The sequence below is a fragment of the Neopsephotus bourkii genome, unplaced genomic scaffold (genome assembly GCF_033783945.1).
Source record: "Neopsephotus bourkii isolate Nb327-2 ecotype Australia unplaced genomic scaffold, CSIRO-AGI_Nbou_v1 NB_1634, whole genome shotgun sequence".
Lineage (NCBI taxonomy): Eukaryota > Metazoa > Chordata > Aves > Psittaciformes > Psittacidae > Neopsephotus > Neopsephotus bourkii.
The window spans coordinates 2,751,897-2,779,870 of record NW_026902109.1 but is presented as its reverse complement, the minus strand read 5'-3'; the positions used below and the strand labels follow the sequence as shown (position 1 = coordinate 2,779,870).

Sequence of the window (27,974 nt, the reverse complement as noted above, 5' to 3'; positions counted from 1 at the left end):
AAAAATGGCTTTGCTTGGGGTGTTGTGAATTTGATATCCATATCTGTGCAGCTGAGTTTCTGCCACAAGTTTAGCAGTCATCTTCATCATCTTTTGTGGCATCACTGTGCCAGGAGGATATGAGGCACTGGTAACCTAGAAGGTTGGTGTACTGTAAGCAGAAATGTAATATAGGTAGTTAGATTACTATGGTAAGATAGTAACCATAAACACAGCATATGATCCCCCTTTTTGCCCAGTAATAATTGATACAGCCCTTTCCCAGTTCCCTGGAAGATTTGTAGTGCCGATGGTTATTCTGCAGAATTTTCTTGTAGTTCCAGTGCTCTGCAAGTCCAGCTCTATTGAGGTGAACATCCCAAAGGATCTGGTTGGAGGCCTGGACCTTTCTCTTATAAACACTTCATGCAAAGGAGTATCCAATGGCACGCACGTTAACATCCATTTCTCCTTGAAGTCCTGTGGCACTGTTGTAGACGTATGTATACCTATTGCTGCCCTGTCTCTTGGGATCTCTCGGGTTTGGGGACTTGGTTGTGGTTTATTTGGGGAATGAACTTAGCTGTACCATCAGAGAAGTTTCCTTACTGCCATGCAGCTGGCATCAGACTAGACCTGGGGTCACATCCCAAAGTAGGAGAGCTTGTTCCATCTCCTCTTTAGAGGTGTGCATCTGCTGGCATGGCTACAACTTTCTGCTCACCTAATCCTTCGCAAAGGCAGCTTCACCATCATTCCAGTGCAGAAAGTGCAGGTGGTGTCACTCTTCACCCTCCTGCTGAGGTAGAATCTGGTCCCCCAATAATATTTATAAGTTTTAGAACAGCAAGCAGTCAGGAGATGCAGATGAGCGGAGAGCTCATCTCGGAAGACAGTTTGCAATTGGAAACAAGTTCCTCTGCTTCATGCAGGAGTACAGTGCATCAAATTTAACAGCAAATTGATAAAGGCCCTTATTTCATAGGTGAGGAGGAACCTACATTCTGGTTGCAGTGTATGAATTCACAAGCTGTACTTTCAGTAGCTAGTTTATGTCTGAGTTTCTGGAACAAGGTATACTCAGCTGATAGTCTGAACTCGGAGAGGTCTTTCTCAATGATCTCCCCTTTCCCTTAAACTCCTTTCTTTGCTGCAGGTAATAAATGATAAAATCATTGCCACCAATCTGGTGACGGGCTTGCCAAAGCAGACTCCAGGAAGCAATGGGGACATCATTGTCCGCACCAGCAAGCTGCTGATCCCGGTGACCTGTGAGTTCCCACGCCGGTACACCATCTCTGAAGGTTATGTGCCCAACCTTAAGAACTCTCCCTTGGAAATCATGAGCCGCAACCAGGGCATCTTTCCCTTCACTCTTGAGATCTTCAAAGACAAAGACTTTGATGAACCCTACAGGGGTGCTCTTCCCACCCTTAAGCTTCGGGACTCTCTGTACTTTGGAATTGAACCCTTGGTACATGTCAATGGACTAGAGACACTGGTAGAGAGCTGCTTTGCCACTCCCACCTCAAAAATTGATGAGATCCTGAAGTACTACCTGATCCAAGATGGGTGAGTTCACTGTTCTCTCTCTTGCTGGCTCTTAGACTGGAATTGGCAGCGGGGCTAAATTGCATTGCCTGTGTGATGCAGGAAACACCATCACTTCTTCACAGCAGCCTATCTGCTGTGTTCCTAGACCAGTAGCAGCCAGACCTTTCAGTCGTCAACCTGAAACCACCCTTCCCATCAGAAGTAATTGGCAGAAACAGCGAGAGGCAGTGAAGGAGGTTACTCCAAGCTCAGCCTTTACAGGACATATTTCCCTCTGGCTAGCTTTGTATATAATTGAGTTGGCTTCTGTAGAAAAGATATCCTTCCTGATATCCTTTCTCTGCCAGCCTGCTGAGTGCCAAACCAATCGGCAGAACCCCCTGATGGCTGTGTGCCACTGCCGCCCAGCCGCCACAGCAACTGGAGCAGGCTTCTTGATTTTTCCCATCGTGGCTTTATATTATGAGCCAGAAGATTTTGTGGCTGGTCCAGGCTGGAGCTCCAGGAGCTCCCCTTGCTTTCCTCTGTCTCATACCTGGCAGTGCAGTAAGTTTGGGGTCCCTCAGTTTGGCTGTAATTTTCGGAGGCATTTGGGGTTAGAGATCATTGCAGGATAACTCAGGGTGGATCTGTGGGTTCACTCTAATGGGTTTTGCATCAGAGGTTTGGGGAGCTTTGGTCTGTGCTCTGCTGTGGCTCCTAAGATGGACCCCTGTTTTCAGATACTTGTTCGGGTGGTAACACGACAGAGCCATGGTACAGTGTTGCTGCAGAGTGTTTGCATTCAGCAGTGCCTGGCAGCTTAACCAGATAACACTGTGGTAAATATCACATGCAGGAACCAGTCTGCTATAATCTAGAGAGAAAATAAGAAGTAATATCTAAGCCAAAGTAATATGTAAGACATACCCAAATGTCACAGCCTGACAGTCTCGTGGAAGTTCTGTATTTTGTCTGCCAGCCCATCTAATGAGAACAACAATTATTTCCTCAGCTGCCAGGCTAAATCATCCACCGTTACAGCTGGTGATAACAAGTCCTGTGTGACTGCCTTGTAACAAAGGGGTCCTGCAGAGTACATACACAAAAATACTGTTTTTGTTTCCTTCTGACAAAGGTTTCGGCATTCGTTTGCTCTCCCCTCCATCCTAGGCTACCGTCCTTCTGTGCCTGACATTTTTGGAGTTTATGAGTGGATTTGTAATGAAAAGATTGATTTATTAACTCCCTGCCTTGGCTGTTCCTGTGGACCCTTCACACAGTCATGGCTCCAAACATTCATTCATTTTCACCATGAGTGAAAATGATGGGATTCAAAACAGCGGCCAAAACCTGAGCAACAGTGAAGGGAGAGGGCAGAAAATGTCATCTCTCAATTTCACCACAGCAGAACTTGGAGGATTTATGGCACCAGCAGTCCCTTTGGTACTGTTATCCTGCAGAGGGCATTAAAACTTCATCAAAGGGAAAAGTGGGCTGGAGCCAGCCAGCTGGAGCCTCATCCAGTCACTGAAGGCCCCAGCATCCTCAGACACCCAGCCCCTGTGGGCTGTGGTGTATTTAAATTGAACCGCTCACTTAGCAAAGGCTAATGATGTGCTATTGAGCTAACTGGAGTGCTTTGTCTCTCTGTGTGCTTGCAGCAATTAAAAAGTAAAAATAGCTGAATACACTGCTGATTTGTCACTTCTCCAAACAGCTCTGTAATAGCCCAGTTTCCTTCCATCAACTCAGCTCCAGAAGCCCAAGGCAATAAAGACAGCAATGGGTTTGATTATGTAGGATCAGACCTGCAGGAGTTAACTGCAGCTTCCACGGGGAAACTTATTTAAATTTAGGGAGTATATCTCAGACTGAGGGATGGGAACACTTCCTCTCCTGCTTTCTTACCTGTTAATTGCCTGCCATTGCCGTTTTGCAAGGGCGATGGGGTGGGAGCCTTCTCCTGTGGGACTCCTTAAACCCTCTCTTTATGCTGATGTGACCATGCTGGAAATCGGGTTTCCCAGATGCCTCCCCACTGTCTCTGTAATACCCTGTACTGCTGCCAGCCCAGCCAGCCCCCAAGCAAAGCTCCTGCTTCTGATCTTGCTCTTCCTCTTTCTCAAAACAAAAAGAAGTAAAAGGCATTGACTTATAGCACAGGTGACAAAGGTTGAAGCTCTCTGGGGCATCTGGAGCAAGGTCGTATCCCTGAGGGCAATCTGTTGTAATCTAACGTGATCAGGAGCTGCGATTTATCTGAGCATGATGAGGTTAAGGTAGTTCCGTTGCAAGGCTGTACCAGTGTAGAGAAGCTTTGGAGACCCTGGGATTTAGGAGTCAGTTTGAGCCAGTGTCCAAGAATCATCACGCTTTATATGCTTGTGAATGAGAATGTGACTGTGAGTTGGCTTTATGGCCCCAAAGCTTGGCTAGTTGCTCATGAAAAGTCTGTAACTGTCACTCTTTACAATCACATGCCTTCAGGAATGCTACTTTTAAAAGTAATTTTATCCTAAACAACTTAGTGACATCTAATGTTTGGTGTCAGGAGGGAGGAATCTCGGTCATTTATTTTTTTTCAGATGTACAATATTAATTTATGAGCTCTCCGTGATGGCTTTTATGTTTGCATTGCAGGCAAGTTAACTAGACAAGCACTGCAGACAGGGATATCCCTTCAGACCGTGACCGCCACTGGCTGAGTAAAGCTACAGAAATACATGGTGGTGAAAACAGCGCTAGGATCAGACCATTGCTTAGCAGTCCCTTGAACGTACTGTACTCTACATAGCAGAAGGGCGATTGCAGCAGTCTGCCACCCACACAGCCTAGTCAGCTGAGCAGTGTAGAGATTTCCAGCAAGAGCTGAGCTACACATAGATGTGGGGTTTGCTGCTGCTTGATAATTGAACACATCAAACGTCAGCATTTCTGACAGCGCCTTACGTATTTCTGGTGTAAAGACAGAAGCTAAAGGTTGCCACGGGAGTAGGACTTTCAGCTCTCCCACCATTACCTCTTGTCTCTTCCACCATCACTTCTTTTTTTTTGCTTAATATCTTGCAAAGTCCATATTTCTGGAATTAACTTGCTAGAAAGGACAAGCTGCATTGCAATGCAATATAACAGCAGCAGCTGGGCCTCTCGGAACACTTCAGGCTTTGCACTAGGCAGCAGTAATTACCAAGTCACCCTAACTTTTTGTCTTGCTGTTTCTCTGTCAAACTCTAAATAGGCTGTAACAGTTTATAAATAGACTGCACCTGGAATGTAACTTTTATAAAAGTAGCTATTTTCTTGCAGTTCTATGATGTCTTGCACGATCATATAATGCTAGTGAAGAAGAAATTGAAATGATGAATTTTAGTGTAAGAATTTGAGCTGTCCAACCAAGTGTAGCAGAAAGAAAAACGTAAATGATGTAAAGCAAAGTAAATCTGGATTTTTATGTTTTTACACAATCTGTGATATTTTAGTAATGTGAGTACAGGCTTCTTCATTTTAAGCATGATTTATGTGCATATATATGTGTGTATAGAAAGCACATAATACATACTGTATAACAGCTCTGTTGATCACTGCAGACTGTTGCACAGGAAGGTGAAATGAGGACATACTTGCCTGCAGCTCTCTGGCAAGTCCCTCTGACAAGGGGACTGGACCATGTCCTGCCAGCTCTCTGCTGCTGAGCTGTTCTTTGTCTGGATAAGCTATTATCACCACTGTTGTTTTTCCCCATCATTCGTGAATTTTCTCCTGTGGCCAAAGAGGAAGTAACACGGATAGTAGCTTAGTTTGAGAGAGCTTAGTTCTCCTTTCCTTTCTATGGTTAAATATGCTGGGATGCTTTTTTTTCTCTTTCATTTTCCATTTCTGGGAAACCCATTAAAGCCTATCCCTCTGCTTTCCTCAGCTGCGTTTCTGATGATTCAGTGAAGCAGTACACGTCAAAGGACCATCTTGCCAAGCATTTCCAGGTTCCTGTGTTCAAGTTTGTGGGCAAAGACAACAAGGTAAGCTCAAAGCACACCTCTGAGATATTGCATCAGCTCTGATCTGACTGGGGAATCTCAGCACAGAATTGGCTGTATTAGAGTGCAGAGAAGTGGCTGCCCTAAGGCAGATGATGCTGTGCCTATTCCATCAGTGTTGTCTTTCAGGACCCTGACACAAGTACTTTAGGAGAGAGTGATAAAACCAGCTAAAATTAAATGAATTATGAAGGACGGTTGCCGTAGCAGGCTGAAATAGTTGTTTTCTGAGTAATCTTACTGGCCACTTGTACACTGGGTGAGAAAAGTGTTCCCAGTCACCAGGCCCAGTGCACAGTGTCCTATCTTTAAAACAAGATGGTCTATGGTTTTAAATCTCTTCAACCTTATATCTCTCTAGGTCTTGTGAGTACTGGTGCCAGGTTTCCAGGTACAAGGCCACCATACTGTTTAATTCAATGTGAAACCATGCTGTCAAGGCTGGTGGCACTCTGAGGCAGAAGCTTTGTAGTGGGAGGACAGTTGAAGGATAATGCCATTTTCCTAATGCGAATAGCTTCTCTGTGCTAGAAGAAATCTAGTCGTACAGTCACTGTTATGTTCAGCCAATGCTGTTTGCTCCAGAAGTCATAAAGCTGCCACTCCAGCTACTGGAGAGCCTCAGTAGAGTTAAAACAGATGAGATCTTTCAAAATTCAAAGATTTCGCTTGGCTGTCTGTTTGCCACTGCTGCTTCCAACCTGCATCCTCCCTCCCTGTGCAATGGATTTTGCTTCAAACCTCACTGTTGACCAAACATTCACAAATATTTGCTTCCCTACTCCCTGCTTGCAGGGATCTTGCCTACTCTCCTTGTCGTTTAGAAGGCAAGGAGTACCCATCTTGTCGCAGTCTGACTTTACTGTGCAGAAAGAAAGGGCAGCTGTCTCCCTGGCCTTTGTTTCCCCTTCTCCCCTCAGCTCCTCATCAACTTGAGTTTTCCTCCTTTGTCCCTCAGTCTCCTAGCTTTGTTTTCTCAGCTCACGTCAGATTCTCTTGCATCTTTGTATCAGTCCATTCTCTTGCATCTTTCTATCAGTCCATCTCCTTGTGAGGCTTCACATGTTCTTGGCCTGCTTCCTGCTATGCAGCTCCTACCAGTTCATATGAGATCTTCCAAGCTTATCCTTAGCATTTTCATCCCTTCCTCTGGAGGATCATTTCATGCCTTCACATTACCTGTTTAGCCCTTGGCTAACAGACAGATGCCATACTCTGACATCTCAGCCAGGCACTCTGGAAAGCATGTCCTCTCCTGGGCACTTAAGAAAACATGAAGCAGCCAGTTTGGCTGTGAATGGCAGTGGTGGATGCAGACCTTGTTGATGTGGGAATGGAAATGGCTGCACCATGGGAATAGCATCACCCATTCTCTGAGAGAGCTGGCAGCAGTGCCAGTGTGATTCCCAGAGCTGTGTGCTGACTTGGCCTGCTGTCTTGCCACCCTCCAGGAGGTGTTCTTGCATTGTCGCATCCTTGTGTGCGGGGCGCTGGATGAGAGCTCTCGCTGCGCCCAGGGCTGCCGGAGACGGGTGCGCAGGTCAGCTGAGACAGAGGAAGAGGAGGAATCTGTTCACATGGCAAACCACATCCTGACAGGTGGCCCCATCAGAATCGACTTTGAAGACTAACACCCACCTACTGGAACGGCATCTCTGCTGAGACGACTCTCCTTGTCAGTGCCTTCTTGCATGGTTGTTTAAGAAACAAGTATTTGGTAAAGCCCCACTGAACCACTTAGGACATGTTTTCCTAAGTGCATGATGATTATTTGTGAAGTATGTTGGGCACGCAAGGCAGTGCGCTTAGACTGTGTGCAACTTGGACTGCAGAACAGTTTTATCTGCCATTTCTTCCCCACAACCCTTCAGATGAAGGGATCCTATTGCTTTTCAGGCCTGAAGCATTACCCAACTTGGTCTTCTCCTGCACCTACCTGCAGGCTCCAAAGGACTGTTTGTTCTTGACAATGTTAGTCAAGCTCTTCTGTCATCAGACAATACAAACACCATCTGTCATAGCTGAACGTGTTTGCTGTGTAGTTCTGTGAATGATGCTGAAGCTTTGAATGTACTGAGATTTTGGGATGACCATTAAAAAGCATGTATAAAAATATAATATCTTATAATGTCTAAGTTCCTTGGAGCTATAAAACAGTTGTCATTGCATGCACATTTAAATGTTATTTTTAAATAGTAAAAGGTATTTAATAAAACTTGATTTTTTTAGTGTCTTCTTATAATTGCATGCAGTTTAGCAGTATTTCCTCTTGTATTTAGTGTACTGTTATTTTTCTCCCTCTTCTGCCTCAAACAAAAATGTGGTCCCTTTCATAAATGCTATAGCACCTTGATTGTAAGAGAAAGACCATTAAACATCCTTTGTACTGTTTAGTACCTTGATTGTAAGAAAAATGCCATTAAACAGCAGCACCCCCTCCCCCTAAGTGTGCCGCTACCAAGTCTTTGCAAGTTGTAATCCATCATTACCTTGGTCTAGAGAGGCTCTGGCCCTAACAAAGGAATTAGAGGAATGCACATTAAGTGTTTCTAGCAATCATTTGTAATGCGGGTAGTTTTCAGGACAGGGTTGTCCGCAGTGAGCCTGGTGACAGGAAATATGGCAGCACTGTTTGAGTGACTGTGCACATTTGGAGTTCCCTGGTGGGTGAAAGCTGGATATGGATGCAATTACTGGTGGCATCATGGTTATTTGTCAGTAATCCCTTTGGGCTGCCAGGGTCCTTCCAAAGAAAACATAATGGATGATCAGCTTGGGCTCCTCTGGGCTTCACTGAGGAGGAGGCGTACTGTGTGGTGAAAGAAATATGGGGTGAAAGGAAGGAGGCACAGTGAGCAGTGGAAGACTAAGTAGGAGAGGCAGGGCTGGAGGGTGAAAGAGAAAGGATCCTTCTCCACCACTGGCTGGGGCACTGCAGTGTGTTCATGATGTTTTCTGCAAGAAGCTTCGCAGTGTGCCGTGTTCTCCGTGTGTCTGGAGGTGTACTGGGAGCCCACATAACCTGCATTACCCATTTTCTACTTTGGTTGGAAACAGCCAAATGGCTGCCAAGGCCAAAATTTGTTGCTGCTCTCAAATGGACAGGGAGTCTGTTTGAAGGGACCATTTAGAAGGGAGTCACAAATCTCCTCAGCAGTGTTCCATTTCACAGATTTATTTCTTTTGCTGAGTGAGATTCCAGTGAGGAACACAGTGATGGGCTGGGAGCTTAATAATTTTTCTGAGTAGCTTCATGGCTGCTTTTTCCCATTTGGGAATATGTGTGTGTGTTAGAAGAAATGAAAATGCTTCTATGATGATAACTCAGTGTAAGTGGAAAGACACTTTTCATGTGCTACCTAGCCATAGGTGAAAGAAAAAGAAATCAAAAAGCCACCTCCTTGCATTGCTGTGCATCTCCTGGTTCTGCTGATGCACGTCTGCACTGGGACCACATGGGTAATTTCCCGCTGTCATTTCTTTGTTCAGGCACCCCCTGCTAAATATACTTGTTTAGATAAAACAAGAGCTGGAAAATTAAATCAATTAGCTGGTGCCTTCTGGAAAGGCAACTGGTGGTTCTTGTTCTTGTGAAAGGGACATGGGGGAGTAGTGGAGGAAAGATTAATTTCCTGGCTTATTTCAGCTATTGTGCACATTATTTCATTCTTCCTGACAAGTTCATATGAAGCAGCCTTTCTGCTCTGCAGCTTTTTAGTTGAATAATCTGGAAGAGTAATGAGGAGGAAACACTGGCCTGTGTGGCCATGTGAATGGAGCAGTCTGGGAAGGTGCTTAGTTTGCCTTGAAAGCAGGATAGTAGGTCTACTGTCTTGCACTGGCCTGTGGCCATTCCTCCTCTCACACAGAGGGAATGGCTGTTAGGCACAAACACCACCATTTCTCAAAGTCTTTTAGCTCTCCCCAGTTTGCTTCTTGCTTCCATCTGTCGTCTTTCTCAGTAGTACAACCTCGACATGAAATCAAAGACCAAACTCCTCTGAGAGCCAAGGCATTTGTCTGTTTAATTTAATCTGCTGCACCACATAGTGGAAGCAAAACACACTGCACAAGCAGTGGTTAACATCTGCAAGAGTTGCAAACAATCCTACAATGCACAAAGTCAGCAGGAAGCCATCAGGTGAGCACAGTGTTGTCTTCCTGCTCAGAGCAGGATGGAAGTGAAGATGACCCAAGATTTGTCCATTGTCCTGAAGAGTCCTGTGACCAGCTGCTTCAGTGGCTGTACACCGACCGGGTAGCAGGAACAATGTGAAGGGAAAGTGACTTTCAGTTTGGATGCAGAAGTTTTACTGTAGTTCATGTACTGGTTTTCTCCTATACAGGATTATTTGGTGGTTTTCTTGAGTCACTGCCGCCACTTGAAAGCTCAAAAGTTTTCTTGTAGAGCTGCTCATGGGGTTTTTCAGATTGCCACAGTTCAAATTTGTTGTGAAAAATGCACTTGCTCAGTATTCAGTAGCTGCCCTGTGAGCAGATGTCTGTAGTGTTTGGGGATGAACGGTAGTCTGAAAGCATAAGAAACTGATTTATATTAGCGGTGTCTCCAACACATCAGTTATCGGGATAGAGAGATTTTGTTTAGAGCCCATCAATTTCTCCAGTGTATGTCATTGTCTGTCTTCAGTTGCTTCGCCTGGCTTTAATCTGATGTCACTTGAACTATAAAATGCTGTAAGACATTTGCCAGCCAGTTGGCTATTGAGTGTAAACGAAATTGGTTTTTTCTTATTTTGCCATTTAAGTGTAAGAGCATGCTCACTTTTAAAACTGGCAGCAGGTACAACTTCATCAATGAAATACGAAGTTTGGGAAGGTCTGGAACAAGGACTGTTTCCTTCCCATCCCTAGCCAAAAATACCTGTTTCTTAGATAATCAAAACTGCCTGTGCAGCCTCATGCTCTGACAGGCACACATTGTGAGGAACCTTGGCAATAGTGTTTGCTTTCCAGTGGCATTAGCACAGCTAGGAAAGGATGGCATTGCATATGATCAGTGTAAACCAAGGTCCTCCCTAATGGAAAACATCCCAGTACGTCTCCTGTGGTCACTTCTGTTTTCCTGGTCTTAGTACCAGTGTGCTCTTGTTGTTTCAGTCTGCCTGGGGCCAGATGAATGTCTCAGTGCTGTTCACTGTAAAGCAAAGATGACTGGGAGGAACAGGAATATGGGGTTTAAATAATTTATAGTTCCATGCATACATTTAAACCCAAATGAGAAGTAAAGTAACTAAGACAGACTCTTTCTATTCCTATTAAATCACCCTTCTGTAGCCTTAACTTTTTCATGGCAGATGGAAGAACATAATCACAAATATGTTTGCAGAAGATGCTGAAGTATTTATGAGCATGGCACGCACACCCAGAAGCAACTTCCTCTCAACAAGAAATAGATGAAAGCTGTCTGCAAATGTTGTATGTAGATGAAATCCCATGTACCACCTTAAATTCTCATTTTGTATGCAAAAAAAATCTCCCGATAGCAGATGGGAGGATTAACCACATTTTAGAAACAAGGCTGTCCAAGGCTGCTGGTAGCTCTTCGGCTGGCTGTGTCTCTGCCCCATAGAGGTAGCATGTAAGCCCTGCCACCTGACAGGTAAGGCTTTGGGATTTTGAATGTCTCATCCAAAGCAACTGTGAGCCTCCTGTTCCCCTCACGCAAAAGATGGATGAGGATACCCAGTCATTTTGTGTAAAAAGGGGTCCTAAGGGAAAAGCTTTGTTAAATGATATAGGAGGAAAATAATTAAATTGATCTGGATGACACTGCAAAAGAAAAGCAGCTTTGTCTCCTGAGACTGTGGGAGAGTGCTGTGATTTCACACCTCACACGCAATGCACTTTGGTCCCCGTCTGCCCCAAAAGGAATTGTACCTATATCACAAAGAAAGTTCCTTCTCATACTTACCAAATCTCCCTGGATATTTTAAATTGTTTTTGGATCCACCAAGCATTTAAATAAGCAGGGTTGTCAGGGTGTGTAATGATAAGATGGAAAATGTCAGGGATGGTACTGAAAGTAAATTACCTCTCTTCTTCAGCCTGTCACCAGTGGTGCAAAATGTAAATAGCATGGCCATGGACTGGGATTTTCAGTGGTTGCAGAAACCTAATGCCCTGCACTGCGAATTACAGAGTTAAGGCAGGGGAGAAAGGGGGGAGAGGGCTAATACATGTGTGTTTAAGGCAAACGAGTAAAGTCTCTTGTTTATAACCAGCGCTGCATCCTCCTTGCCTCTCCTGATCAGTCTGCAGAAAATCAGATCATTCAGGCTGATGGACTTGGAAAGGGCTAGGGCTGTTAGACTGCATCTGTGGTGGACAGCAGGCATCACTGTCCTATATTCATAGACTGCCTCCCCTTTCGCAGCATTCTGCCCAAAACCTGTGGTTGATGTGTATTGCTTGGCCCAGGTTCCCCCATCCTGTTTTGGGCCAGAGGGCTGATAGAAGTCACTGTGCTGAAGTGCAGTGGCAGAGGGAATGCTTGGCATCAGGCTCATGGAGGCCAGGCATCTGCTCATCTTCACAATTCATCTCGTTCTTCCTCATTGCAAATGCAGGCGCTCCTTTGGCTGTTCATGAAGGGCCGGCAGCCCAGGGTCCACACGGCATTGAACACTGTGTCTGCAACGGATTCACAAGCTGCAGGGAAGGAACAGGTGAGGCAGGTAAGTAACAGGCACTTCAGGACATCTGAGGGATGGGTGGAAACCACCCTAGGCTGAGCTCTGCACTGAGTTCTGTGCTATTTACAGTTGGAAGCAAGGACTGTTGTCTTACCTCTGGGTACTGCGGATTTATAAATCCAGAGGTTCCCTTCTGCAGAGCTGGGGGCTCTTTTCTCCCTAGGATGGCACCAGTCTGACACTAACATCTGGCCCCTTTCTGTTCTTGCCTCTCTCAGGCTTTTCTGGTTGATGGATCTCTTGGGGCACTGAAAATAGCACTGTTTGCCGAGCAGATTTCCGAGAAGATCTCCACAATACTGTCTTTCCTGGCTCCCTCTCCCCTCGGTTTTTCATATAGCCACTACTAACCAATCTTTTCTGTTTTTTTGGGAGTTGCCAGCCAGCATGAAAATCCTACTGTAGTTGTAATAGCAGAGCTGTTGATAGTCTGCCTGACAACTAGCCCCTCCTCTTCCCAAAAAAAAAGCAAGCCCAAAACTGCTTCACCGTAAATAAATAGGTTAATATGAAGTCTTTTAGGGTTTACTCACTGGTAACCAACATTGACTGCTGAATGCATATGGGAAAGCCCTGCCTTGGGGCTGTCTCCTCTTGCCTCAGCCTCTCAGAGCACCTCACTCTGCTCTTGCTGCTTTAGGGGTTTGCTCAGTTGGCAGGTGTTGGAGAGCCTGTAGCGAGTCATGGGAAAACCAAGGCTTTGGTTAACTGGCCCTCCTGCAGCTGGGATATTTGTGCCCACATGGAGGGAGTGCAGATGCTGTTCCCCTGCCTGCTGTCTCTGTCGTGGTGACTCAGTGGAAAGGATCCCAGATAAGAGCTGGGATGGCAGTGGTGGAGGACTGTGCAACAGGAGCTGTTCGTAGCAGCACTGAGGACAGGGAGTGGCAGGTATAGAGCACAGCACAAGAGGCAGAGCAAGGGGAGGAGAGGATGACTCAGAGGTTTGTTAGTTTGCAACTACCTGTGCTTCCTGCCACAACCAGGACAGAGATGATGGAGGTATTTAGTCGTACTTGGCTATGAGCAGAGATGGCTTGGCTCAGCCAAGAAGTAAGGGCTCTGCTCCACCTTTACTCCCTAGTATTTCCGTTTTGCTGCTGCAGGCAGAAAGGAGAAAGGAGAGAGCTGAAAAATTTGCAGGGGAAAAATCTGAAGGAACAGCAAGAGATTGGCTGCATGAGGATTTGTGGACAGGGGTGACCATGGAAGATTTGCTGTACTTTGGCCTGTAGCACTTATATATTAGTCCATGTCTTTGTTTTCTCTTGCTGGCCTGGACACTGTTTCCAAACATTTATCTGTGATGAAGTAGAAAGTCATCTGCACTAGTACTCCTAGTCATGCAGCCTTACCTGTGTGCCCTAGTCAGGCCTCAGGAGGAGCAGACTGGGGGAGGCTCTCCTGCCATGGCTGACCTCTAGTAGTGACAGGGTCTATGTTTCCTCCTGTCATACAGCGAAGAAGTGCTTTATGTTGGTGCAGCAGACCAAGAGACAGGCTTGGACTCTTCATGAAGGTTACCAAATGCAGCCTTTACCAAAAAGCTCTCTACCAAAAAGCTTCTTGCAGTCTGAATCTTTTAAAATTAGGCAAAACCAGGATGGCTGTTGAGCTGCTGACACGTCACTAGAAGTTTGTTAGTACAGGGGCTTCTGAGGAATCCAGCTCTGCCCACCATGGCTCAGCCATCACCCATGTCCCTGGTGCCATCATCATCTCTTGTCTGTGAACCAGATCCCGGACAGCCCTTGTCCTTGGCTCTCCCAGTTCATTGGCCCTTATCCATGTGCAGGTTTCAGTGTATGGTTTACTGGCTGTGGAAGGTTTTTTGACCACATGAAAGTGTTTTAACTCTTGGGGAGAGCATCCAGGAGTTGAAGGAATTGCAACTAAGTTTCCTTGTTGGTGGGTTTGTTTGGGTTTTTTTGTTTGTTTGGGAGAGGGGGGAGGTTTTGTTTGGGTTTTTTTTTTCTTTCCACATGTGTTTTGTAATGTTTTCCAACTGTAAATAATTTAGGTCCCCAGGCTTGGGACAGAAGTGTGTGTATAGGGGACAGATCTCGGTGCTCTCACTCATCTCTGACCCATCTGTGACAAGCATGGGGCAGATGTTCTGCTCCCTGCTGCAGATTTTCACTGCTTTTGGCAAGGAGAGAGCTCACACCCTCCCCTCTCTGCCATCGCTCATTCCCTCCATAGGGGATGTGAGCAAGGAAGCCTACCTTCCACCTTGGAGACAAACCCAAGGCTGCGCTTGAGGTCGGAGCAGATGGAGTGGAGGCACCAGCGGAACTTGGCGTCACAGCGGTACTTGTTGGCCCCACAGGTGTCGTAACAGATGTCCAGCTGGTTACAGCACTTGGTCATGGCAGGGATGCCCAAATCTAGCTGGGGAAAGAGAGGAAAGCAATGTCCCTTGACTGCATCCTGGCCTCAGAGTCAAGCAGCTCCAACTGGGTGAGGTATTGCAGAGCCCAGCTGGATCCTTTCCCAGAAGCTACTTCTGATAGCTGGGGCAGCAGGAGGGAACACATGCTTCTCCCTCACCATCTAAGTAAGGGGCAACAGTAGTGCAGGTCCAGTACAGGACAGACCATGTTCCCTTCTTTCTGTTGCAGGGGACTAACTTCTACAGAGGTGGGAAACAGCCCCTCTGTGAATCTGTTAGTTCTAGTTTGTCAGAGTTCATTAGAGTTTCCTGTCCTTTCCAGAAATGGCAAAGGCCCCTTTTCTCTTCAGTCCTTTTCCCACAACCTGACAAGTCCTGCTTCTTGGCTTAATAAATTTGCTATAAGTGTTATTGATACCTTTTTTCTCAGAGAGACACTTATGAGGCCAAGGACAAATACAGCTTGATCAAGGGAGTTCTACTTGCTTGGAGACAAACAGCAGCTTAGCTAATAACAGTGGGGGTGATGGGGCAGAAGGCCTGCTTCCTGCAGAGGCTGGACTCATTAGCTTGTTATAAATTCTTCCTCTTTTTAGGCCTTCCTCATGTAATATTTAGGAGACTGTTTCTTCATTGCACTCAGTGCTTGTGACTGCCTGCCTAAGGAGAAGGTACTGCAGAAACGCCCACAAGGTTTGCAGTGAAATGTAGTTTAAGGCTCTAATACTACATGAAGAATGGGATGCAAAGAGAAGGCTTTTTGGAGCAGGAATCTGCCTGATGGCTGCAGACATCATGGGCAGCAGTAATGCGTGAGGTAAATAGTATATTCTGCTCTTAGAGTCTCCTGGGAGTACTTTTCCTGGTGATTCTAATATCATTTCATTAATTGCTTTTAAAATAACAAGTGGGTGCAGTATTAAAGCCCGCAGGTTTATTTCATTGCCTTGCAGAGGCAAAGGCATGGGAAGGGGCTAAGGGCCAGGTGTAGAGAATGCCTTCAGGTATTGCTGTTTCTACATTCTGCTATGCCACTGAGCTGTCACAGAACGTGTTCCCTGTCCTATCACAAGGGCACAGGATTGTTCCTCTGCTTGGCCAGGTGCCCCCTTTCTTTATCATTGTACTAACCTGCTCAGGAAACTTTCTCTTTTGGCACCTACCAAGGCAACCAGAGCAACAGCCCAGTCCTTCGTAAATGTAACTCATGTCTATGTGACTGCTGTTTCACTGCCACCAGCAGTCGAAATCTTACTGCATCACTGACTGACAGTTAGTTAGGCAGTGCTCAGACTGACATGTTTGCCTTGCTTGCTGACAGCAGATGGCTTTGTCTTCTCTCAGTCCCAGGCAGATAGCTTGTTCCCTGACACCACATAAAGTGATGCTTCCTCCCTTTTCCAGAGCTCTGGCTTCAGCTGTGAAAAGAAGCCACCACACAGACACTGTGTAATGCAGCTAAGCCTTTTCCCTCCTAATATTATTAGCTGGTTACTGTAATTAGAGAATTGCATCATTTGTGGTTGGCAGGTGTGGCAGTACATACACTTTCAGGTACCTTGAGCCCCAGGAAGTTGGAGCTACAGCCGTTGGGTTCCTGTGGTTTGTAGTGAGGTCGTGGCATTGGAGCCTTCCCTGGGAAAGAGAGGAAAAATGTTAGGAAAGCCAATCTTCCAAGCAACAGCACCAAAAAGTAGGAGTGACAGGCAGCTCCCCTTTGGTCTGCATCCCCAAACACTTCACTCTCCCAGGAGATGCAAGAAGGAAAGGATAGGTACTAGATCTGGCTGAGACTTGGGTTTCTCTATACTGTTCCTTGATGTATGTTCAGTGCTTGTTCTGTTTCTGTCCCAGCTGGGTTTATAAAAGGGAGATCTCAAATGCAGAGTGAGGTGCTAAGATATTTTGAGGTGCTAAAACAAGATATTTGAACCCTGCTCTGAGAAAACTTTGCAAGCTGAGTGAGCACTCCAACAAAAGCGTGTGAGCTGAGCCTTTTGTAAGTCCATCACCTCTAGGGCTAAGTTTCTACTTCTCTGAGCACCACTACAGAATTTAAATAGACATAAAATGGATGTAATTTAGCCCCTGAGGCAGGGTTGAGTTCTTTTAAACTCCGTTTCCACTGTCTTCTTCTTGTCAGCAGTGATCATCATTTAAGATGCTTTTCCCTTTTTTCTGTCCAGGTCCTCAAAATACCAGTGGTTAATAGAGGCATGAATCTACCATGTTTTTGATTAATTAATTAAAAATTGCTGGAGTGCTTTTCGTTGAACAACAGGTTTGCAACAAATAAGCAACAAATGAGCAACAAACTGAAATAGCTGAGGGATGCCAATGCTGTTTTCTCCAGCCCTACAGAAATACAGTATGCACCAAGGATTTGCCTGTCCACAAGCCAAGATAAAGCTCTCTAGCTGACACTGCCGCCAGGTGATGGCATTTGTGTGGGAAGGTGTTTCTCATTACAGCAGTTACCTATGGTGTTTACCTTTCTGTCTACTTTTGAATAGGCCAGGTTTGCTTCATGTTCCAGATGCAATTTTCTAGTGCAAAAAGCGCTGTTACTTTTAGCGGGTAGAGCTGTCTTAGCGGTAAACAAAGAATACAAATCAGTTGGTTGCAGCATACCATCAGTATGGGATTACTTTTGCACCAAAACATAACTCTGAGGTAACTGAGTTATATTGATGCAAGGGTGACTTCTGAGTTTACTGACACATTGCATAATACAGTATTTTGGTGGTTATGTTGAGAAGGAATTACACCTATGTATGGTCTGAACCTATATCCCAAGGCTCCTAAGAAATGTAATGAGAGGAGGGCTGCACCCAGGTCTTGGTGCAATTCACAGCATAGTTGCTCATTTGGAAGGGCGTGAGAATTGGGACTCAGAATTCAGATTTCCTGAGCTGAGGCAGGAGGCAGAGGAAAGTTCAAAATCCAAGGTGGGTTTTGCAGGACAGGGTCAAATTTTAATGATTTGCTTGTAATATTGACAAATTATCTTTCTGCAGCACGTTGTCAGTTAATGGGATAAGGTGGCAATTCAGTGTAGGAGGGGGACTGCTTGGAGATATGGAGATAATTGTGTTTCCAGAGAAAACCTTCCATTAAGCTGAAGGTACAGCTATTATGTGTTAGAAAGTTGTCCTGAGGAAAAAAATCTCGCATGAGAATTGTGATCAACAAAACATGAACTACATTCACAATAAGCCCTTGTTGGAAACCTCTCCTCTTCCTCTCTGAAAAACAGTTTAATCATTTGTAAAGCGCCGTTTGGTGAACCCTCTCTCAGCTAAAGTCCAAGTCACCAAAATTAACCTCTCTCCCATATCTTGCTTTCTAGCTAACAGTAAAACAAAAGCAAAGAAGAAATAATAGGCATTGCTGACTCTACATGACCATACACTCTGTGCTCTTGTTATCATCTGTTTCTTGGCCATCCTTACAGCCACTTCTGTGATGGGGGAAAGGACTAGCTGTTTGTTAGCTATGTTTCACCAAAGGCTGATACCTGTCTGCTTGCTGCAAGGCATAGCTGGGATGAAGAAGAGAGCTGCAAGCATAGCAGGACCTGCATGGCAGCATGCTGAAGAGTGATGCTGATGTGTAAAAGCGCAGCATTGCTGAGAAAGCCTGTTCTTTGCAAGGAATTTTATTCCAGGGCATTTTCTTGTCAGCACAACCTTAGAGGAGAACTGAAGTTGGGTTCCTAATGGAAGCAAGTTTCCCTGATGCATTTTAATATCTTCAGGCTGTTGTAGCTATGCCAAGAGACTGGAAAACAGCCAGCTGACTAGAACAGCCGCTGGCCATGCAGAAGGTCTCAGACACTGCAGTACTGGTACACTGGCAGGGGGAAGTGAATGTATTTCAGGATGAATAGATGGTCTTGGGTCTCCTTACTGTTGTGAGTGGCCCATTGTTACTTCTCTGCCCCAGGCAAGCAGGCTTTGAGCAGACATTGTCCTCTGTAGCACAGCTGTGTTGGAGTGCCTGACTTTGAAGGCTCTTTTCGCACAGCCTGGATGTGCCTCCTCATGTGAAGCCCCTCAGGACCAAATTCTGGGCAAGATGTTGAAGTCCTGCCTGCCCAGACAGCTGAAGGAAGCTGTCAAGGGGTTTACCCCCAGTTCAGGCTGTTTCCCACCCTGAGATGCCCAGAGAGGTTTTGTAAGGAGGAGGAGGTATTTGTCAGCAATTGCTAGTGTAATCCTAATGTCCTGATTTAAGGGAGTAATCCATCAAGTTGTTTGTTTTCAGACTTCACTAACTGCTGAAAAATCAAGTCTTACAGCCAGAAGAGCCAAGTGCTGTGTGCTCAGCTGAAGATAGATGTGGCAATCACAGGTGAGTCCTTACCTTTATTATGGCAAAATAAGCTATTATTGGTGTCTCAGCTAAAATGAAAGGAGTAGAAGGCATAATTTTTGGTTTGTGCCTGGGGAAAAAGTAATTGGGCCCTGATTCAGCAGAAGGATGGTAAAGATGGTTTGTGTTCATTCTTCTGCGCACAGATAGGGTCTCACTGGTTTGGGATCATCCCTGTATCTCCTCTACTTGCAGCCTGCAATGTCTGGGCTAGAGACCAGCATGGACAAATAGTTCTGGAAGGGCCCAGCAAGACCTTTAGAGTCACTTGGGCAGTGTTGCAATAGTTTCCTCCTTCAGCCAGTGATTAATGAGTTGTTCAGCAGAGGATGAGAACAGCACTAACGATGTGCTTGTTTGTTTTCCTTTCTAGGTAACACATTTCTGCAGTAAGATGCAGAATGCTCTCAGGGAGCAGGCAGGCATTTGTGCCACCACCCTGTGGAGATTCTCTTCCCTCTGCCCAGAGTGAAAAGCTGAGGCAGCAGGAGCAGGGAGAGCCCCAGCCTTGCGATGTGCCTCGGTGAGTCCCGAGACTCTCTGAACTGAGCTCTGATACCAGCCTTCACAAACCTTCCCTCAGGCCCACAGCAGTCCCAGCCACACTATGCCTGCTACAGGGTTTTCAGTCACTACGTTAAGAAGGGCAAGTCCCCTTGTGCTCTGGATTTGGAATGTGGTGTGGACCTAAAGGGAGTTTATCACACACTGTGTGGGGCTGCCATGATGTGGGCCTTGGGATGGGCTGTCTGGTGGGCAAATGGGCTCATCCTGTGTGCTGGCGCAATGCTGTGGTGTGCAGGGGGTCTCCTTTAGACATTGTGCTCCTAGAGAGCACACTGCCCCCAGTGGGCTCCACAGAGCAGCCATGGCCCTCCTGAGCTGCTGTGGAGAGGCAGCCCTAGCTGGGGAATATCATGAGGCCCTGGGCTGAGGGACCAGGGCTGCTGTGGGACAGAGGCACCTGGCTCCCTGCAGGTCTGTGGGGCTGAGGTGCCTGGCCTGGTGCTCCCAGTTTCCTGTTAGCATGGGCCCAGGGAGCAGAGCAGAACAGATCAGATATACACACGTTATTTAAAAACAAAACATAACAAAAAGAAGACAAAAAAAATCCAAAACCCAAACCCACTTAAAAGCTGATTTTAAACTCTCTTTGAAGCCTCATTTTGGCTAAGGGTAGCCCAGCTGCCCTCTTGTCCTGACAGGCAGCTCATGTCCCACCCCTGCAGCATCTGTTCCTCCCAGCACCCTTGCTGCTGGCCTGAGAGGAGCAGGAGATGCTTCCCTCGCTGCATCTGTCAGGGCAGCAATACAGACAGCCCTGTGCAGACTGGAGACATGCAGCACAGCATGCAGCACACGTTCTGGAAGAAATGGGATGCATACTGACCAAAACTGAGTCGGGGGGGTCTTTCCAAAGCATGGAGTCTTTGTCTGTGAAAACCACAGCTCAGGGAAGGAGAGGGGTTGAAATCACCTCTGTGCTCACAAGCACCCTGCCCAGGCAATCACAAAGGATGTGAGATGAAGCTGGGGGGAGAAGAGGTGGCAGGCAGCTGTGGATGGGCTGGCTGAGTTGACTGAAAAGTTATTGCTGTGGGGACAGTTGTAGGGACATAGGGAGAGGACACAGTCTGTAAGAAACCTCCTTCCTGTTCCCACACAGGTTCTGCTGCACCTCTATGTGCCCGGTCCCCTGCCCTGCTCTCCCCAGGATGTCACCCCCTTCGTCCTGACCCCAGTACAAACTCTTCAGTAGATCATTCTAAAGTCCAAGGCAAGCGGCAGCTGCCTCATTCTGCCTCTAGTACTAAAGGTTCCTCCATGCTGACTGCATGTCTTGTGTGCCTTCCTGTTATCTCTCCCCTTCTGTCCCACTTATTAACCAACTTGCAACTGCTGAACAATGACACTCTGAAGATTGCTGAGATAAGGGCAATACTAACAACCTTTTCCGAGTCAGGCATGCACAGCCTGCTCGTCCTCCCCTCCAGGGCCTCACTGCCTACCCTTGTGTTTCTCTCCAGCGGTCTGGGCAGCCTGGTCACCTACTGCCCTTCCTGTAAAACCTGTATATCCTCTCCTCTTGTCCCCTTGCGCACAGCACAGTGGCTTCATGACCAGGCTCTCAGTTCTTGGTGAGAGGGGAAGATGAGGGTCAGTGCCCTGGTGCTGGCACGAGCAGGGAAGCTGTGACTCTGCAGTGACTTTTCTGTGCTGAGCAGAGCAAGGGTCACGTTATGGATAGGAGCTTGTGGTGGTCTTGGGGAAGGGAAAGTGCAAGAGGGGGACAGGGCAAGGAGAGAGGAGCCAGCAGGAGCGGTGTTCACTTACCATATCGACATCTATACTGACATACTCCATTTTTTCCCCCAAGCAGTTCCAAGAAGGAGTCGAAGTAGCTGTTAACTGTTTCAAAGCTGTCCCGGATGGTCTCGATGCCCCAGTCTGAATAGGATGACTCTGCCTGGGAAGCTGGGTGGACAGTGTTCACCTGTGTTGCTTCTTCTGTGCATTGCCCTAAGCCCAGCATCAGCAACAGAGCCGCTGCCTTGAAAAGCAGCCACATGCTGCAGTCCAGATCCAGGCCCCAGAGCCCTCGGCCAGGCAGATGCGCAGGCAGGGAGGAGTGGGAGTGAGCTATGGCGTGCGGGAGGCAGGTAAGCACCGCTCTGCTGTGGACTTTAAACAGCGCCGAGGGAGCCGGCACGAGGTCACCACAGTCAGAGGGCAAAGTGCACCACAGGGGTTTGGAACACGTTCATCTCGCACAGAAACACCGGGGAGTGAGTTTGCACAATCCCGCTGGAACCCTGCGGCACCAGGAGGGACTGCGGGCCTACACATGGGAGACCCTCTGCCTGCCCCACTGAGTCACTGCCTGGGCTGCCCTGCTCTCTCCCCAGCCTGCTGGGAGATGAAGAGTATCTCTGTCCAAAATTCCTGCTGCTTGGGCAATGGCAGTAACGAGTCGGCAGCAGGCTGAGGAGCACCCATTGCCTTTCTCCTGGGCACGTAATGGGGTGGGATGAGGCACCCCTCTAGTCTAGCTGCTGTGGGGGGGACTGCTCCTAGCAAACCTGGGGCACACAGGGATGACACATGTGTCATGTGAAGGGGCTTTCCAGGCCTGCATGCCTAGGGCAGAAAAGGGTGGCAAAGCCCGTGGCTAGAGGGTGCTGTTGGGCCTCATAGGGGTTGATCCAGCAGCTGAGGAGTAGTTTGAGTTTAGAAACACTGCATTCAGGATGACCCCTTGGTGTGTCCCCCCAGTTAAAGGATCAGTGATGCAGATGAGTACTGGCCTTTGATGGGACTCCTGCAGGCTGATGTTAGATGGCTGGTGTTACAGCTTTTGTGTAATGCTAGTGCTGCTGAATTAAACGTGTTGCATAGGTGGCCCTTGGCAGGGGAGGGCCAGCACCGAAGCCCAAGTCAGGTAACAGGCCTGTGGGGCAGCTGCAGGTCCTGGCTAGGACTGGCCTGTCAGGACCGGGGCCTGCGCAGTCAATGGAGGCTTCAAACAAGTTATTCATGAAAAGGAACCAACCACATGAACACCAGCAGCGAAAGACAACACAAAGTACTCGTAAGAGCAGGGAAGGGAAGCGGCATGGGAAGGCTGCTCATGAGAACCTTTCTGGATGTGCCCCAGCATGGGACTGCCTCTCAGAAACAGCCCCTGTGCAGCCGATGGGCAAATCAGCTGATCTCTGTGGGCCCCAGCAGCAAATTTCAGCAGCCATTTCTGTGTGATTGGCTGGGCTGCCGAGCGGAGACTCCCCAGAGGCAATTGGAGCCAGGCAGTGGGGCTTCTGAATACATGGCAAATGGAAGTGCAAGTTCTAATGTTTTACTGTTTCGAAGGACACTTGGCCCCGCTGTATCGTTACTTCTGAAGCACCAGAGCTGTGCGGCACCTGTCTGCCTGCATCCTTCTGCGTATGGCCACGTGTTATGTGCTCCAGACGTGGGATAAGGAGGAGAGAGCACAGCCAACTCTTGGTTTCTCAGGTAAGTCAGGAAGCAGGGAAAAGACCCAAACAAGCTGTCTGGCCCCTTTCCTGTGAAGTGGTGTGAAGCCAGAGCCAGGTACTGCCTTCTTGCTTTATCTGGCCTGATGCCCATCACTGACCGTGTTCCTGCTCTGTGCCCTTCAGACGGGGCATGCAAGGGTTCCTCAGGTCATCAGCCAGAGGTGATTTGGGTGTACAGCCACAGCTGATACCTGTGTGATGCCTCCCTGATTGCTGCTTCATAGCCGGAGCTGTGCACCACTGTCCCAGCCTGTGGGAGGAAGCTTGGCTGAGTTACGGGATAAGAGGACATAAAAGGTGTGCAGGAGGTTCTGAGGAAACCTCAAACCTGTTCTGTTTTCTGGGAGATGAATGCAAGGAGAGGGGCAGCGAGTGCCGGGAAGGGAGGCTGGCAGTGTCCTTACTGCAGACAAGGACGTGGAGCACTGTAATGCCTGGTTGATAATTAGGGTAAAGTTCTGCATTAAGCTAAAGGTGCCAGGTTACTACTAGACACGGTGTGCTCCCTGGAGCCTGGAAACCAGCAAGTCTCTGTCTCTAGTGAGCCTTTCTTTAACAGGGAGCCAGTGAGGACACTTGTGAAGTGAGGGCTCCCCTGCAGGAGCACTTTGCAGGGCAGGACTGGAGAGCTCAGGCCTGTCCAGCTGTTCACCATGCTGGGTGGGGACCGGGCAGTCAGTCTTGGGTGGAAATGGGCTGCTGTCCCTGGAATTTGTTGTCAGGGAGCCCCAGTGAAGGGAAAACCAGGTTCAGCAGTCCCACACGTGTCTTGCAATGAGAGGAGCTGTCTGTGGCTGCTGGCTGAGTCCCTGCCCTGTGTGACGTGCTGGTTTGCAGCCCTAGTGCTCCCCGCCCTGAGAAACAGCCTGGAGGAATTAATGTAAAAAAGAGCAAAGCAGCTCTTCAGAATTGGCTCGGAAACACTGTGCAGAGCCCCTGGGCAGCTGTGCTTGGTGCCATGCTTTTATGTGGAGCCTTCCAGGGTTGCTCTGGACACAATTCCAGAACATGGCTTTGTTTGTTACCCCTTTTCCCTGGTGGCTGATCCATGTGCTGCTCAATGGAAGCGGGGCGGGGGGCCCCCCCCCCAATACCATCGGGACTGCAGAGGATGCAGAACACAGTGACTGTGGCTTCAGCTGTCAGTGCTGTGCCACTGCCACCCGCTGCATGGACATGCAGCCTGGAGGGGGTGGCCCTGGCTGGAGCGTGGAGCCCTGGCTCTTCGCAAAGTCAATTGGAATTAGTTAGGAAAGCTGATCAGGACGGGGGGAGCAGCTGGCAGAGTGCAGGGCCTGGGAAAAGGAGTCGGAAACGTTACTGTGAATTCATTGCTTGTTGTCCTGAAGCAAGAGGCTGTGAATAAAAAAGCAGTCTAACTGCTCTCCCCAAATGTGGCTGCCCCTTTGCCCTGCCCCGGGGGTGAGCTGCTCTCCTTCCTTCCTCCTCCTTCCTTCCACCCGGCCCCACACCAGTCTCCAGAGACGTTTTCAGTCCAGCTGCAAATAGCTTGGTTGTGCCCAAACGTCAAGATCTGAAGACTAGGAAAAACGTAGGGTTGAGTAAAGCTAGCAAACGCCTAACACCTCCCCCCCCCCCCAGTTGCTGCAGGGAATTGCTGCCCAGGCTCAGCAGCAGCTCAAGTGAGGGCTGCCTGAAGCAGTTGTGCACAGCAGGTACCTGCAGGTTGTCTGACACTGCTTTGACCCACGGTGGTAGAAAATACTCCCTCCCTATGCCAATTATTCTCTCTGAAGATTTGAGAGGCTCAGATGCTGTGTGCCACAACAGTGAACTCTGACAACTGGTTTCTGAACCTCATCTTGACCTCAGGGTAAGCAGCTCCTGACTCCACGCATTCATTTCTGACTCTGTAATGATTAAATATAGAGCAGTCCTCAGGCTGTGATGAGTCACTCACCCCTAATGACACTATCAGACTGTTGGCAGCTGCTCCTGTCAGGCAGGAGGTTGATCTACCCCACAGGGCAGATGTCCCTCCTGCAAGTGGGATGTGCCTGTGTCCCCTCCATGCTAATGGTAGTGAGCCCCTTCCTGGATGAAGCTTGAAACCCTCTTGACTTTGCATTATCAGCCAGACCAAAGCAAGCACTGACCCTTGTGCTGATCCTGGCTTAGGCAGGATCCTTCCCTCTGTGTTCTGCTGGGGACATGGGGGAGGATAGAGGATCCGAGCTCTTTCTAGAAGTTTTGGCCAGCTCAGTTAGCTGCTGGTTGATGTTTAAGCACAGCTTAAGTAGGGGGAGCAGGCAGCTTGTGGTTAAGGTTAGTGGGTAGTCTGGTTGTTTCAAAGCCTGGTTTGGGAGCCAGATGACTCACTGGTTATCAGAACCACAAATGCAGCTCAATGATGAAATGCAGCTTGATGATGAGTCCCTCACAGTCAGGTCAGAGTCCAGAGCTGGAGGAGGATGGGTGGAGAGTTAACAACCCTCTCCCTCAGCAAGGAAGCACTCAAGTTCATGCTTTGGTCCAGTTTGCAGGGGTCCCTGGACAGATGACTTCAGCCTGGTGCTGATTCCCTCCATCTTTAGGTGCTGATACTGCCAGACCCTTTACTTTCTCTTGTCCTGCCCTGAGGCGATTCACAGGTGTTTTTCCCTATCTCTGACCCTATTCAGCCCTGTTTAGCTGCAGCTGCTGCAGTTCCTACCCACGCAGGGTTCCTCCCATGGTCATGATCCCCATGGGTTATGCTCCAGCTACAGCTGTGCTGGAAGAGCCTGATACTCAGGCAGAATGGGTGGGAAGCCAGAGTGCGTAAGTGCTGGTTAGCGGTAGCACAGGGATGAACCACAATCCTTCCTCGGTGGGAGAAGGCAAAATCCACCCAAGCCTGGGTAGGTGCCTCAGGCTGCCTGCAGACAATAGGGCAGCCCCTCTCTTGTACAACGGGGGGAAGGCTGTGAGGTGCATCTCACCTCATGAGGATCCTGTGCTACCCTGTGCTCTGGCTTGGCAATAGCAGCTTGGTGGCCAGGCTGGCAGCATGAGCCTCACACCTTCTTGCAAAGAGGTAGCCCTGCTGCAGCTACGGGGATGCAGTGTCCCCAGGCTGGGAGGCAGCCCATGGGCACCCCAGAAAGCTCAGAGACAGCAAGCCCTGTCCTCCAGAAGGACAGAGCCACCCAGCTACTCACCTTCTCCTGGCATTGACCCACCTTCGTGAGGGTGCAGCAGTTCAGCAGCGTGCACCGAGGAGGAGCTGGGGATGGAATTAATTCACATTTCTAAATGAAAACAAAACTGCTCACATGCTTTAGACCAATTTCCTATCCTGTGGCTGCCGAACTGTGAGCACATCAGCTGTGTCCCTGGGCTGCAAGGGGAAGGGAGTGCAGGTACCTGACTGCAAGGCAAGTGCTCCATCAGCAATGCAGGGCTCTCTTCCTCAGGGCTTCTAACTAGCCCTCACAGTGTTCTTTCTGCAGGTTCCTGAGGCGAGCACAAACGAAGCCCGAGCTCCCCTGTTCTGAAGCACAGAACCACTGCAGTGATTATGGACTGTGGATGTCTTGATCATGGCAGACATGAGCCTGCCCTGCCTACATGTAGTGCACTGTCTCCTTGTCCTCTTGTTGGTGTCTGGGCTGTAAGACAGGCTCATGATTCTTCCTCTCGTGAGTAACTGGCTGCTTGGCCTGTTGGCTCCAGGAATTACCTATTTATTGTCCCTGGAAAAGGGTCTCTCAGCAGCTGACCCTATGCTGTGCTCATTTTGTTTCAAACCAGAGGTTCATGCAGTTTCCCCATTAGTGTTAAACCCCACACCAGCTACTGCCATAGATCACTGCATCGGGGAGACAAAGTGGTTGAGTCATGTTCTGCCCCAGGAGCAGTTCAGCTCCTGTTTCATACGTGTTGTGCACAACATGATTTCAGCCCAGGGTTACCACCTGCCCTTCCCCTTAGCAGCCCATCAAGTGCTGTGTGTTTCCAACTGACTAGGTTCCGATCCGAGAACGTTTCATAGTACTTTCTGGTGTGATGATGTGAAACAAATGAGCTCAGTACCAGGAAACACGTGGTGATAAAAGCATGTGTCATCAGATTTACAACAGCCATATATGAGGAGAGTTTGATGTGGAGGATTTTTCACTGCTACTGGCAGTGGCTTTTATTCTAAGGCCTTTTTTTTCCTTTACATTAAAAATTTAATTACACAAAAATTCAACAGTAAGGCAGTATTTGTTGTCAGTCACTGTGAGCCAGTTTTCAGTCATCTTTAATACAAAACTAGAGTCACACAGGAGCCATGCTCTTGATCCAAAAGCCCTTTGAGAAATGAAGGGGTAAGGGAGAAAGCACCAGCACTACCTGTAATCCTTTACACAGTGTTGGGTGTGTGAATACTGCTGCAGTGGAGGAGGAAATAGAATTGTCTGTAGTTTAAAACCATTACATGTACCCTTTCTCTTCCAGTGATCTGGCACATTTCAGTATGATGTGCCTCATCAGGCTGGAGTTTTAGTTTGGGGGGAATTTCTTTTTAGACCAAGTCAAGTTCCCCCCGTCAAAGACAACTGTTTTTCTTCCCCAGAGAACTGCAGGTCACCAAGTAGTTCAACAGTTTAAAAAGTGACACACTGAAGGTTGGACTTGATGATCTTAAAGGTCTTTTTCAACCTAGCTGATTCTGTGAGTCTAAACCATTTTTACTCCCCAAGCAATGCTTCCCAGAGACCATTCCTACAATGCTGTTTAAGACTGGAGGTACTCGCTGATGGCTGAGGTGAGGGAGGGCACCATTGATTCAACTTCCCCAGAGGTTGCACAGCTTCTCTTGAGCTTTTCAGGTTTTAGTGCCAGTTCAAGAGAGATGGGAGGGAAAAAAAACCACTGCTTAATATAATAAACCTGTGTTTTCTCTGTGGTTCAACCATTCTTC

The 27,974-nt window shown here is 47.9% G+C and overlaps 2 protein-coding genes and 1 long non-coding RNA gene across 7 annotated transcripts in view; 2 read left to right on the top strand and 1 right to left on the bottom strand.

Annotated features, from left to right (window-relative positions):
* Positions 1-7,943, top strand: part of OIT3 (oncoprotein induced transcript 3) — a 31,545-nt gene extending 23,602 nt beyond the window's left edge. For all 3 annotated transcript variants that reach the window (XM_061373863.1, XM_061373862.1, XM_061373861.1), the window contains 4 exons: positions 318-478; positions 1,136-1,551; positions 5,432-5,531; positions 7,001-7,943. In XM_061373863.1, coding sequence (XP_061229847.1) covers positions 318-478; positions 1,136-1,551; positions 5,432-5,531; positions 7,001-7,180 — 857 coding nt within the window. In that variant the 3' untranslated portion in view covers positions 7,181-7,943. The remainder of the gene's footprint in view (positions 1-317; positions 479-1,135; positions 1,552-5,431; positions 5,532-7,000) is intronic.
* On the bottom strand, positions 45-21,838 carry PLA2G12B (phospholipase A2 group XIIB). Of its 3 annotated transcripts, none has more exons than XM_061373867.1 (4): positions 21,363-21,838; positions 16,201-16,289; positions 14,488-14,653; positions 45-151 (listed from the first exon to the last, which is right to left on the bottom strand). In XM_061373867.1, the coding sequence occupies exons 1-4, from the start codon at positions 21,595-21,597 to the stop codon at positions 102-104; spliced, it is 540 nt and encodes a 179-aa protein (XP_061229851.1). In that variant the 5' UTR covers positions 21,598-21,838; the 3' UTR covers positions 45-101. The 3 variants fall into 3 exon arrangements, with proteins under 3 accessions (XP_061229851.1, XP_061229850.1, XP_061229849.1); XM_061373866.1 differs by lacking the exon at positions 45-151 and adding an exon at positions 9,551-12,218 and having other exon boundaries at positions 16,213-16,289; positions 21,363-21,818; XM_061373865.1 differs by lacking the exon at positions 45-151 and adding an exon at positions 9,551-12,218 and having other exon boundaries at positions 21,363-21,814.
* Positions 21,562-26,932, top strand: LOC133223304 (uncharacterized). The gene is made up of 3 exons (XR_009728520.1): positions 21,562-21,688; positions 22,896-23,046; positions 26,518-26,932. It is a non-coding gene; the product is annotated as an uncharacterized LOC133223304 (long non-coding RNA).
* Positions 26,933-27,974: the final 1,042 nt, after the last annotated feature.

Excerpts from the sequence above, each read along its gene's own strand:
- PLA2G12B (XM_061373865.1), bottom strand. The coding sequence starts at position 21,597 with ATGTGGCTGCTTTTCAAGGCAGCGGCTCTGTTGCTGATGCTGGGCTTA. Across the intron at positions 16,290-21,362 it reads TCAGTATAGATGTCGATATG|GGAAGGCTCCAATGCCACGA; the intron begins GTAAGTGAACAC and ends TCTCTTTCCCAG. Across the intron at positions 14,654-16,200 it reads GGCTCAAGGTACCTGAAAGT|CTAGATTTGGGCATCCCTGC; the intron begins GTATGTACTGCC and ends CTCTTTCCCCAG.